Source organism: Elephantulus edwardii, unplaced genomic scaffold (genome assembly GCF_000299155.1).
Source record: "Elephantulus edwardii isolate Elephantulus edwardi_28Jun2011 unplaced genomic scaffold, EleEdw1.0 scaffold00047, whole genome shotgun sequence".
Classification (NCBI taxonomy): domain Eukaryota; kingdom Metazoa; phylum Chordata; class Mammalia; order Macroscelidea; family Macroscelididae; genus Elephantulus; species Elephantulus edwardii.
The window spans coordinates 6,224,390-6,238,671 of NW_006399797.1; the positions used below are offsets into that span (position 1 = coordinate 6,224,390).

The 14,282-nt window shown below is 43.5% G+C and overlaps 1 protein-coding gene across 1 annotated transcript in view; it reads right to left on the bottom strand.

The window, feature by feature from the left end:
• The window catches only part of PPM1H (protein phosphatase, Mg2+/Mn2+ dependent, 1H), a 440,657-nt gene that overhangs the window by 128,346 nt on the left and 298,029 nt on the right, over positions 1-14,282 (bottom strand). Inside the window, exon 5 of the mRNA XM_006886046.1 lies at positions 4,284-4,368. Within this exon, the coding sequence (XP_006886108.1) occupies positions 4,284-4,368 (85 nt within the window). The remainder of the gene's footprint in view (positions 1-4,283; positions 4,369-14,282) is intronic.

The window sequence follows — 14,282 nt, forward strand, 5'->3', positions numbered from 1 at the left end:
CATCTGAAACCCTTCCAAGCCCAGCACCAGGGAAACAGGAGACAAACAGAATCAGACTCAGTATATAAAGCTGAGGTAGCTCCAAGGACACCACAAGCAATCACCTCAGATAATATTGCACTTGTGTGTATCAAATGTGTATTTGAAACCTACTTTCATCTCTTCTGTACATTGCCCTTGATGAAAAACAGCTGCAGAGTCGGATTATTCCGCAAGGACAGAGAGGTACATTATTTGAAGGTTTGATGATACCAGCACATCTTAATGTAATCAAATCAGAGTTTATAAATATGTCTGGGCAGAATGGAGGCAAAGCCATCATTCTCACACCTCAGGGCTATGGCAGTCCCCTGAGGGAGATCCATTTCTGGCTGTCACCTGAAGCAAAGGTTGGGGTAGTGTCTCCTTCCCAGAACCTGAGCGTAAGCTGCCAAGAAAAGTCTATGAGTTATATAGAGCCCCTTTCTTCCTTCTGATCTGAGCCATGACTCCAGTGAAATATCCTGTCTACCTTGGTAGGCTTCCTTAGATATTTTATTTCAACCACCCTGGAAAGATTTCTTTAAAAAAAATAAACCCAGTAAGGGAACAGGAAGGCTTGTGTGTCAGCAGGCTCATCAGCTCTCCCTGGCTGTGGGGGCAGGAGTGCGCAGCCCCTGACCCACGCATCACACACCTGCCACAGTCCGTGTGAACCTGTCAAACCCTTCAAGCCAGCTCCATTAATCACCCTGCACGGGAATCTGTGAAACAAAGTTCATGTCACACGGAGAGGACTGTGAGGTCAGGACACAAGACCAAACAAAATCAAGGTGCTCACCACATCCATCATCTTGTAATCTGCTTCCAGTTCCATAATCCCTCAAAGCCTGGCTCCGTGTGCATCAAGAACATTCCTCTTGAACCTGGATCAAAATGATTCATGTGCGAAGGGCCCGGACCATTCTCTGACATCCCCTCCCCCCCAAGGAAACCATTAACCATTGCTACCCATCAAACAGCACTAGCACTGCAGACATCTGCTCAGAGCAAACGGCTAGGGACGAGGAGTTTTAACGATTCTATTATGAATGTTTCTCCACACACCATAAAACAAAATTTGATTTGACCCAAGAATAAAGGCTACGTTGTTAACTTTCAGATGGAGTAAAGGAAAAGAATACTATAGCCTCACTACATTGAACTGTGTAACAAGGAGTTCAAGGGAACTAATGTTTCAGAAAAATGAATTGAGAGGATTAGACACATTTAAAATTATAAAACAGTATACTGCATTTTATAATACCACAGGATTACTTCCTATTCAGATTTCAAAGTATGTTATGAATATCTCGAGGAAATCTCATTTCACAAGGCAGTTCAGAGACAGCACGTGAACACTTGAGGTCACACAGCTGAGAAGAAGGTTAGGCTGAGTTGAGTCCAGATCACGCACCAGGATTTGCAAGAACTTATGCTATAAACCTAATCTCTCAAATACGTTGCCATAAATATTCATGTTATAGATTGTGTGAACATTATTACAGGATTTGCTTATTTGAAAGTCTATGATCCTAGTCTCTTGACACACACCGTTACAGGACAAAGTCAAGACCTGAATTCAATTGCACCTTATTCCAACTATCTCAAAATATACCAGCTGCTGGTGCACTGATTCAGACTCATCACACTGGAATTGGGCTCCATCGGATAACCAATGGCTGTGACCCTACAGCAGCAGATTGTCAGGCTGCACCTCCACAGCACTGCGGGGCAGAACCCAACCAACCAACCCACCCACCCACGCACCCACCCATCCACCCTTTGGTTAGTGGTCAAGTGTAAACTCCTTGCAACCCTCAGGGGAAACAAGCTCAAAATATATTATAATGTTCAGGAGTCTGAAAATATTCTACATCCTCAGCCCTCTGTAGCAGTCAACCTTTGGACTTCTTTGTGTCATTCTTATAACCTCAAAGTATGGAGTCATTTCAGAATAAGAAATGAAAACAGCTGATCTGTTAGTACTCATTGCCTTAGGGCCAGGGGGTGACAAAGATAGGCATGGTGGAGGCAGGGGCGGTAAAGGCACCATGCCCTGCCATGGCAGGTTTTAGGGGATGGTGGAACAGAAATATTAGAAGGTAATGACCCAGAGTCCATGGTGATACTGGCTTTTCTTCCATTCAATCAACAAGTTCTGACTCAATATGTCCTCTGTGCCAGATATTGTGTTGGGTACTTGCAACATGAGGTTACTAAGATTCAGAGCTTGTCCTCTTGAACTGGGTCTGCAGAAGGCAGAGATACTAACCAGTAAGACAGCACTATGCACTGATAGCCACAATACAGGCATCCGTTTGTTCCTGTGTGGGCACAGATGGGAGAGGATGGGGCAGGTCCAGGCAAGATGGAGGATGCCTCTCTGAGGAGGAGACCATTGTGCTGAGGTCTCAGAGGATGCACTTTCCTGACAGAGAAGAAAGGCAAGGGCCATCTCGGCAGTGCATACTCCAAAAGCCATGCAGGTAAAGGAGATACGGTGTGTACAGAAATGGAAGAAAGTTCTCTGGGGATGGAGCAATGGATGCATGGTAGCAATGAGGTGATGAATGACCTTGATTCTGGGACTGCCAAGAAGTATGGTCTTCTATCTCTGAGTTTTGGGGGCTAAAGCTTTCAAGCCTGGAAATGAGAAGGCCACTTTGGTGGCCCGTGGGAGAAAAAAAAATGGAGAAAGCCATATAGATAGCAGGGACCCAGCTATTTTGAACTCTGCTTACAAGGGCCCTTGCAACTCAATGGCTCTTGGTAAACCTCTCGGCTAGTTCTCTATCACGCATGTGACAAAACAAGGCCTAGAGACATTAAGAGGCTTCTACAAAGCCACAAAAGTCTAAGTAACAGAGCTGGTCCTGGAATAGGGACCTTCTGCCTGTATAGACAATCAAGCTATAAGGAAGAGTGCTAAAGTCTGGGGTTGCTCACAGCTACTTTGAGTTCATCACCTGGCTTGAAAACAGCAGCAGGTAAAAGAGCAAAACCACATTCAAAGCACTGTTTTGACATTAGTTTTTGGATTCCTGCTATCTAACGTAGTATAATCAGCAAGTCCAATAAAGCTTAATTACAGAGTAAAAGAAGGGGAAACATGGACAAAGGAGTAAAGAGGGAAAGTACAGAGAGAAAGTGCCAGGCTATGCTTTAAGTCAACCAAATCAACCAAGTACAGCTCATCCATCCACTTAGACAGGAATTCAGAGTCACGAACAAAGTCCTCCTTGACTAACGGAGATCAAGTCTTCCCTGGAACCACCGAGTCACTGCTTTAGCTACGCTGTCTAGGAAAAGAGCCGGTTGGAAGAACACATTTCATCCACAGAACTATCGTGCATAGAGTTCATTCCCAAAGATGGTGATGAGCTATGAGGACTATCAAAGTCGTTTCTGATTAGGATTTTAAGTCCAAGGTCTTGTCATTGGAATTTGAGGATGAAGAAGTCAATCTCTAGCTTCCTCAAAACCTCAAATCTGCAAGTAAAACCAATTTCTCAAGCATGAAGAAACCAAAAGCTCCCCCACCACGCTAAACAACCCGACTACCACTGAACTGATTCTGACTCATAGTGACACTATGGTGTAGAACGATCTCATAGCATTTCCAAGGCTGTAAATCCCTACAGAAGCATCTTTCTCCCAAAGAGCAGTTGCTGGTAAAGCACTGGTCAGTGAGTAGTCACTGTATCTCTATGCTTTCCTTAGTTCTCCTAGAGAACTCTCATAATTTCACCCCAAAGAAGATGCTCTACATCAATAGTTTATTTTCAGGAAGAAACAGGTTTTCTGACACCTGTATTTCTCCCAAAGGGCCCTAGAGACTTCATATCTGAGCACAATGGGGAGGGCTGTCAGCAGGGAGCTCAGAGGCGCCAGGAAGGTAGAGGTTCCTCCTCAGAGCCACACTCAACCCTCTGCAGAGACAGGCCAAGGACGTGGCATCCGTCGTCTTCACAAGGGCTTTTCATGCTGTAAATCACAAACCATGAAGAGAAATAGAGCACACTGTGTCTTCCATTGGCCACAGATGGGAGAGAAGCAGCCGCAATAATAAATTCACGGAGGTGGAGTGTGTCGTCACTCCCGGAGCCAGGATGTGTGATCCAGAAGGTGTGTGGGGGGAGCGAACGCCATATGTCGTGTGACAGTGACAGGACGGCTCCATGTCAATAGCAACCTTTCCTTCCCAAACAGCTCCGACACCGTCACCGACGCCACCCTCTCTGCCAGGCCTACAGGACGCTTACCAGGTACTGAAGCCGCTGGCGCTCAGTCTCAGGGGTGAATTCCGAAGACATGGGGATGATTTCTCCACTTCGGATGATTATGGCCCTGCAATGGTGAAAAGACACAGTCAGCAGCCAATCCCACAAGTACCCCAATATTAGTTTGGCCGAGACCACACAATGCCCCAGACACACACTGTCCTCCACCTGTATGGAAGAAGTGACCGTCGTCAACTTTGGACCTCTCAAAGTGATGGCGCATTATACCCGAGTGGGTTCTGACTCACAGCGATCTTTTAGGTCAGAGCAGATCTGCCTGTAGAGTGCCTGAGCTGTAATCGTTACAGCAGCAGATCACCAGTTCTTTTCTATATTCAGAACTTGCTTGGTGTTTCCAAAATGTCAACTGCTTACTAGCCAAGCTCTAACTATTACACTGTCAGGCCTTTTCTCACCACGGCATAAGCACCTCTATTTTAAGAATATGATATTTTAATTAGTGTGTGTATACGTCATCTGCTAGTTTACCTTAACACCCCAGCACTGAGCACAGTATCTAGCAGATAACTGATGTTCCATGAATAAACGAATACATGAATCTATGAGTGAGGCAACAGTCTTAAACTATACCCAAGCTATCCAAAAGAACTTTCCATGATGATGGAAATGCTTTTTCACTTGTATTGTCCAATAGAACAGTGTCCAATATCATTGTCCAAGGCAAAATCCTCACCACTGGGCTAATAGACAATATCATGATAGATGGAATAAAGATTGAAACTGTCAACAACTTCATCTTACTTGGATCCACAATCAATATCCTTGGTACCAGCAGTCAGGAGACATGTTGCATAAGGAAAGTCTACTGTCAGGGACCTCTCCAAATTACTGAGGAGCAATGATTTCAGTTTAAAGATAAAAGTCTAGGGCAGAGTTGATAGCTTATCTTAAGAAAGCTACCAATGAATAACATAGTTGGCCTCTGCCTTACTTATTACAAAATAGAAATGTCTTGTGACTTTTTTTTACATGTACCATATTTAAATTGGTCTCATACCAGAATTTACATCATGAATGGCTGATAGAATATTTTTGATAAGACAGTCCTGCATTCGGTAAGTTTGGCTTTGTTTAAATTATTATGGTCACACTTCTACAATTTTGATAGTAATTTAGCAGGTGGTGTTTACTACTTTTCCCTTCCAAAGAGATGACTGGACTCTAGGTTAGTTGGATTAGTCATACTCAGTTTTTAACAGAGATGGTGGATGCCACATCACAATCTATAGGAGATAGTTTTTATATTTAGATTTCTATAACTGAATCTTATTTAAATACAAGGGTGTCTTTACTGTCACATGGAACAGAACACACCTCACCTGCTTCAATTTCTATTTATCAGCCTCTTTAAATGCAAGGGCTAGAGATAATGTAGCAAGACTTTATCTATTTGCTCTTGACTACGTTAATGGAATTCAAATTCTCTGTACCTAAAATGTTCCCTTTTAAATGACAAAAACCATTTCAGTGTGGTTTGTATATGATAGCAAATAAAGAATGTTTAAGACTTAAAAAAAAAAAAGTCTGCCCAATTCAGGGCATAGTCTTTCAATTACTTGTTATGTGTCTGAGAGTCAGACAATGAACAAAGATGACAAGAGGAATGGATGCCTCTGAGCTGTGGTGTTGGAGCAGAGTACGGAAATCCCATGGACTGCTAAAAGAACAAACAGGTATTCCTGGAGACAGTGCTGCACCGGGGGCACTCTTTGGAATCAAGGATGGCAAAGCTCAGTCTGATGCTTTGGGCATGTTGTTAGGGGAGACTATTCCTTGGAAAAGGACATTATGCTTGGAAAGGTGGAGGGTCAGAGGAAGAAAGAAAGCCTCTCAATGAGATGGACTGACACAGTGACTGCAATAGTGGGCTCAGGTATGTCGAAGACGATGAGGGTGGCACAGGATGGGGCAGGGTTCAGATCGGCTGTTCATAGGGCAGTGATGAGTCACACTTGACTTAACGGCACCAACTTAACGGCAACAACTCTTTGCTACAGGTTAGTGTGGCAGTGTTGTTGGTATGTACCGTCAAGCCTAGACCGATTCATAGGTGACCCTCCACTGGGTTTTCAGAGGCAGTAAAGTCACCTGGGAGGATCCTGTCCATCTTCCTTCTGGGAAGCAGCTGGTGGACTGGAACACATCCTTCATGTTTTTGAGCCTGCAGGACAATTCCTTACCGCTAAACCATCAGAATGAGTTTGGTATTTTGGAGCTAAATATAAAGGAACCTGGAGGCAAAGCAGCTAAGTGCTAGGCTGCTAGTTGGAAGGTTGGTAGTTCAAATCCACTCAGACCCAGCAATCTGTTCCCGAGAACATGTCAGGGTACAAAACCCATTCAGCACGTCTATCACAGTGGGTTGCTACGAGTCAAAATTAATTCAACCATAACCAGATGTGGCAATGGAATACTTGAAATGGGCCTAAGCAGCTGGAGAAGGGATTTTTTTTCTAATGTAATTGTCATTAATTTAATCTTACATTAGAACAGCCATATGTGGCCAGTGGCTAATGTATGGGTGCAGCTCTACACTTTTTTTTTAGCTCTATACTTTCTATACTCAACATGCCCAGGCATTAGCAGCTTGGAGCTCACCTGGGAGCTCATCAAAATGCAGAATCTCAGGTCCGCCCCAGACTTAATTGTATCAGAACCTGCATTTTAATAAAGTGCCTGGCTGATCGCATGCATATTAAAAGCTGAGAATGCTGGGCTTAGCTTCCTGCTTTTCTAGGGCGAAAACCTGGGTCCATGAAAGATCAAACTTAAAACTTGGAAAATAAACCATCACCCGACCCCAGAGTTGTGCCCCAGAGCTACTGGCGATTCAAGGACTTTGAAGAGAATGGTGGTCCCCAAAGCAGATGCCTGAAGGAGAGGCTGCAGGATCAATAGCTGTGCAGCAATCTCGCCTAAGCCTATTCCCAGTGGTGTCTCTTGTTCTCAGACCTTCTGGTTTCCGATGATTCCTGACAGCCACTTTCCAGCTATTGATCGGTTGTGGCGTAACGTTGCCATTTCTACGACAAATGGAAGTGGCTTGGGGAATTGCATTCCATCTGAACCTAACAACCCCCTGGCACCTGGAAGGCAGAGACTGCGGACTTGACACATCTCCCCGTAAAGGCCCACAAATGTGGGCGATGCCTCTGATGCCCATCAGCCTCGAGCCAGCTTGCCTGGGTCTGTTTGCTCTAGGGGAAGGTACATTCGCTGCACCCAGAAGCACCCCCACTTACCTCCCACCACAGAGGCAGCCTCTTACTTAGAAACAATCCATCTGAATGGCTGCAGCTGTTGTGACCCCTCCCCCAGCCCCTCACCACCTGTGCCCCAGTTGCTGCTGTCATAGAAACCAGCCGAGTGGGGGGAGCGGGCACGGGAAGAGATGACAACACAACCTTGGGGGCTTGAGAGAATGTCTAGTATAAAACAAATTGTAGAAGCTATGAAAAACATTCAGGGGTGCTGACTCCAGAAAGAGGAGGCCTCTTGTGGAAACATTTGTGTCCGAAAGTCTTTAACTTCTTTTATCACACTACTTAACACACAACAAATGAAAGATTCCTTCTAATAGACTCAGAGCCACTCTGACAATGTAGTCACTCCAAGGAAGATGACAGCCACCCTTCACAAATTACCTTAAACCAATTCAAATTGCTTTTGTCCTAATTATCAGTCAAGAACTGGGCTTTGACAGAGAACTAGAAAGGGGGTAGGAAAATCTCATCTAAAATAGCAAAAAGGGTCCTGAGAATTTGAGGAGACCATCACTAGCTGATCAATCTCAGAGGCAATTTTCTCTTTCAATATATGGCTTAAAGCTAGTTGGCACTTTCCCCTCTCTTTTGTTATAGCATCCTTAATTCCAGCTTCTTGGTTGTGACTCAAAAGCTGGTAACTCACTGTGGTTGCATGAGAAATGATACACAGCTGACCCTCCAGGTTTCCAGAGGTTATAAACTGCACAGGAGGGAACTCTGGTGGCCTGGTGGTAAGAAGCTTCTCTGCAGTTTGAATCCACTTGCTGCTCTGTGGGAGAAAGACAATCCCTGCCTATACTTTTTACTGCCTCTGAAAAAGCACTGGAGGGTCAGCTTTGGGTCAGTTCCAACTCAACGAAACATAACAACCACCACCTTTGTGCCGGCAGTGGAATTCCTTGCCCACTGGGCCACAGAGCCCCTCATCTCACATTCAGCATGGATGAAATGTAACGAGCCTCCAAACCCGCCCTCTTCCTGCCTGCATTATCTCCAGGAGTAACACTGTACCTAGTTTCCCCAACCAGTAGCCTGTGGAGTGGTCGCAGGAAGACAGCTGCAGATGTGAAAAGAAGAGCAAAACTGAAGCTAAAGCCAGAAGTATAGTCAAGAACCAGACTACAGAGGACACTGGAAATTCTTCACTGTGTAAGAAGTTGTGCAGCCAGCCTAAAGGTAAGCATTTTGAGCTTCTCACTTTTCTTACTCTGCACATCCAAATCAGGCATCCAGGCTTGTGGTGTCGTCTCCCCAGGCTCACTTAGGTCTACTGCATCGCTAGTTCATCAGCTGAGGCACCCATCGGAGCAGAGCTTGCCTGTGTGACTCTAGCTTCCTACTCTTCTCCTGCCTCTGCCCTGCCCTCCCTCCTCCATGCTCCCTACAATCGCAAAGATAACCTCAAGTTTCACTCTTACCAAGCCATATCATCTATCTAAAGGCCATCAGTGTTCTCAGAATTTCCAATTTCCTTTAGTATGTGGTTCCTGCCAGTACTTCTAGCTTTTAGCTTCTGTTTTGCTCCTCTTTTCACACCTGCTTCTTCCTTTTCTGGCCAAGCTTGCTGAGACTCAGCTCAGAACAATGCCTGCCTTTGCCTTCCTGGCCCACCCTGGATGCCCCTTGTCTATGATCCTATGATGCTGGGTGCCTAACTTCACCACAGCCACTTCTGGTCTTCACTCTGATTGTTATCTTCCAGGTCTGCCTCGACTACCCCGAGGATGTGTACTCTGAAGAGCTTAGGTCATGGTCTCTACATTTCCAACACCCAGTGCCTGGCCTGAGGTAGATAGGCAACAATTGTTGGTGGTAAATTAATGATACAATGATTGAAGAATAACTGAACTTGAGTTTCCAGAAGCAAGAGCCCCATAAAAGACTTTTCTCAGTCATTACATTTAACCCCACTGCCATAGTGTTAGTTCCAAGCATATTAATCTTTTACAGTGTTTCCAAGATGGTAAATCTTTATGTGGGACTAACCATCTTTCTCCCATGAAGCTGCAGATTTGAATGGCCTACCTTTTGGCTAGGAGCCAAATTATGCACTACAAAACCAGGATTCTATTAGGAGCAATATTACCACCTATAATTTAGCTCATAGACCAACAAACCTATGAGGATGTCATTGTGGTCAGGTTGAAGCAAGAAGAAGCTGGGTAGGCGACCCTACCACTAGTGGGGCAAGATGAGAGAAAGCCTCCAAAGCAGAATCTGCTGCATCTCTTTGTTTACTCTGTTTTGAAACCTGATACTCTCATGAATGAGGTATCTGCATTCAATTTCAATATTTGTTGCTAGAGAAAGACGTTCTAATTACTTTCTTAAATAGATAATTATATCCGAATCCATCTATGCACGTAAAATTCTTTAGTTCTGTTTGAACAGCCAAGTGTGTCCTTTATCATGCACCCTGGGGATTAGAGATGACAACATGCTTGGCTGCCAACCTTCCGCATCCCTAAATCACGGTGCCTCTGCTGCTGTGATTCTTGGCTTCCTTTTGATCTCTCTCTCTCCTTCCTCTGATCTGGGGGATGCCACATGCTGTTCTCTGCTCCTGAGCAGGGCAGCAAGACTGAAGGAATTCCAGCGAAATTATAGACAGGTGAGAACCGAGAAGTCCACTAACGAGCCAATCAGGCAGAGGGACGCCCTTGGGACTACCTTCTCTCGTCATAGCACTGTGGATAAATCATGCTTCTCCTTTATTACTCTACAAAATGCTTTTCCTAAGGTAAGTTTTAAAAAGCTGTCAGCAGTAATGAGGGTCAAGGACAGTGAAGGATACATTCTGCCCACTGTTCTGAGGTTTGTGGAGAGGAGAGGCTTTCAGAATTTGGATGAGATTCCACTTACCTATCAAGGGATAAACTAACAAACTAGCTACTATATAAGTCTGTCTTATTAAGGTGTTTGTTGAGTTGCCTGAGAGTAAAAGTTAAGATTACTCTTTAATTCATGGATGCCAAATTATGGCTGACATTGAAAAGAAAGGGAGTCCCAGAACACTTATTTGTACTTATGAGACCTTGTACCTAGACCAAAAAAATTATACAAAGAGAGCAAAGGAACACTACATGGTTTCAAAGGAAGTTCTCTATTCCTATCCCATCCGTATGGAGAACAAATCATTTGAGAAGCTGGACTATATGGAGAAGAATGTGTCATCAGGATTGGAGGACAACTATTAACAACCTGTGTTATGCAGATGACACAATCTTCTGTGGAAAATGAGAAAGTCTTGGAACGCTTAATGGAAAAGATCAAAGACCTCAGTCTTCACTATTGTTTATATTTCAACATCAAGAAAACAAAAATCTTCACCAAAAACCAAACCAAACAAACAAAAAAACACCCCACAGAAATTGTACATGATTTCAGAAATACTTGGATCCACAATCAACACCCTTGTCACCAGCGACCAGGAAATCAAGACATACTGCACTGGGAAAGTCTGCTGTCAGGGACTTCTCCAAAGTGCTGAAAAGCAGTGATGTCAACTTGAAGACTAAGGTGCACCTGATGAAAACCAAACCTTTTCAATTACTTGTTATGCAGCAGGAAGCTGGACACTGAATACGGATGCCAGAAGAACTGATGCCTTTGTGGTGTTGGGGAAGAGTGCTGAGTATCCAATGGACTGCCAAAAGGATAAACAAATATATCTTGGGAAAGGTGTAGCCAGGGTGTTCCTTGGAGGCAAGGGCATTACAGTTGGAAAGTGGAGGGTCAACGAAGGAGGAGAAGTCCTTCAATGGACAGACTGACATAGTGACTCTAACAGTGGGCTTGAGCATGTCAGAGACGGTCGAGTTGGCACAGGACAGGGCAGAGTTTAGATCCATTGTTTAGAGGGTCGCTGTGAGTTATAGCTGACTGATGGCAGTTAATAACAACAATGGATGCCAAAGTAGAACTGTGCTCCATAGGGTTTTCAGTGGCTGATTTTTGGAACAACAGGGTATTATGCCTTTTTTCAAGGTGCCTCTGGTAGATCAACCTTTGGTGACCACTGAGTATATTAACTATTTGGATCACTCAGGGACTCCTCACTCAGGTATTGGCCAGAGATTAAAGAGAAAGGTTCTGGACATGGGTGATTTAATAAACTGGTCACCACTTTCCACTTTATACCCCTTACCATACCCACCTATGGTGACAAGTCTGGAGAGCATGGAGAAAGATCTAAAGGCAGAAAAGAGGAAATAAAGAAACTGTGTGGAAGCTAGAAGTGAAGAGGTGTGTATGTACTGGGGGGATGGGTAGTGGTAGGTAGAAGGCTATTTATTAAGCACATTCCCTAAATTTTAGGCCATTCTTTGATTCATAGCGAGATTAGAATGGAAGTTTATGTCCTGCAGGAGTGGCATCCACTTCCTAAATGGCATGCCTCTGGAAACTCTATGAACTTTGACAAACAATGATAGTTATAGAAAGGCTTCAGGTCTTTTGTTCATAGGGTCACTATAAGTCATGCTCAACTCAACAGAAATCAGCAACAGCAACAACAATTTCCTTCCCAGTGTAACAGATGGAGCAAAAAATGCATTCTTAGGAGTCAACTGCAAGACCTTAACTTGAACTATGCACATGGCTGGTTTTTAATAGGGTATCACCATGCATTTGCACATGTGCACCAGACATGCAGTAAAATGGAGATTTCCCTTTTACCTATCTTTTAAGTTAACTATAACAACGTATTTTTTTTACTTTAATATACAAATATGCGTGTGTTGTGAATCTCGGTTCAAGCGGAACGTTAGGGTGGCCTCTTGCATCTTGAGGAGGGACATGTGTGGAACGCTTGAGGCTCTTATGGCTTCCTTCTCATCCCAAGAGGGTGTCAGCAGAGAGGACTTGCCAGATGAATTGGGGGGTCTCTGGCCTAGAGTCCACCAGCATTTGGGTATGCCGGAATTGTAAAATACTGAAATATTTGGCCACGCCTGCAGGCCTGCAGCCCTTGGGCCTGTTTTTTAATTGCTTTTGGTCAAACATTCTTCTAGGTCCTGGTGTGTCCACTTGCCATACAGAGGTAACTCGTGGTTGCTGTGAAGCTGAACACTGTGACATTAATGTGTCAAATGTGATAATGGTTATCTGTAGTGGACAGTGTTTGGTGGCGCTCCCTGATTAATACAAGCTTGGAAGCAGGAGTGGCATCCACTTCCGAAATACCTTGCCTTTGGAAACCCTATGAAACTAGAGAAAGGATGAAAGTTATGGAAGTGTTCAGGTCTTTCATTCATAGGGTCACTATGAGTCACCTACAACTCAATGGCACTTAACAACAACACATACAGATATGTACATTAACTACTGAATGCCTACACAAGACTAAGGGGCTGTGACGGCATAGTCCATAGTGAGCCATGTTACTAACCCAAAGGTCATGTATGCCTCTCAAGCTGTTCAAATCTACCAGCAGCTCCAAGGGAGAAAGATGGGGAGTCTCCTCCTATTATGATTTATAAGCTCAGAAACAGAATTTCTAAGGAGCATTGATGTGAGTCAGAACTGATTGGATGGCACTAAGGAAATGAATGGCAGTAATGATAGGTACATAGAATGAGAAATAGGTACGAGATTCAATGTTCTTTGATGAGGAGCAAAAATATGACAAGACTACAAATAAATATTATTGGTAAAATTGTATCATACACAAAGTACTCTAAGAATATGGAATTCTTAAAAGAATATCAAGATTTTCTCCACAGATAAGAGAGAAAGAGTAGGAATAATATCACTAGTAAAAGACTACTTTAGGGTGGAAGAAAAGGACATAAACATTATCTTTAGAATTTAAAAATGAATTTGCTAGGGAGCTCTGGTGGCCTAGTGGCAAGACACTGCACTGCAATCCCAGAGGTATGCGGGACAAATCCACCAGATGCTCTGCTGGAGAAGGAGGGGGCAATCTCCTCCTGTACAAGTCAGATCTGATTTGACGGTACACATAAAAATAATACAATAAAAATTTTAAAAAAATGATTTTGCTGATTGGACTGGCAAATATTTCTTTTAAAAATTAACTGTATAATCAACTTAATTGCAGTTGGTTTGGTTTCTGTATAGGGTAAAATAAAAAAAAGGCATTCCCTTAATTGATGGAGATGTGAATTGTTATTACTTTTAAATCCATTAATATGAAAACTATAGATATCTGCCTACATTATTAGATACGATATAGATCTCCATATATTTTATTATTATAATATAATGTACACACCAATCCCCATAATAAATACAGTATTGTTGTTGTTGTTATTATATGCTATTGAGTCACCTGCAACTCATAGCGACCTTATGTACAACAGCTCTGAAGTCTACCCTATCCTGAGCCAATTTCATTGGCCCCAATACACTTACCCCCAATGTCCTAGTAACTGTATCTATATAATAATAATAATTATAATGACTGAAGCAACGACCTTCAGAGATGATGAGGATAGCACAAGATAGGACAAGATTCAGACCCGTTATTCTATGCATAACACTTGACTGGAGGGCACCTAACCACCACTATAATCACAAAACAACATATACTCCTTATAGAAGAATAGCTGAGCTCCAGGACAACACAGGCAATTACAAAGGCTTTCCCTAGCAAATCTCTGGAAGACTAAGTGCCCTCCACACCCTAGATGAGGTGCAGTCTCTGGAGGGGGTTTGGAGATTAGGACTCAAG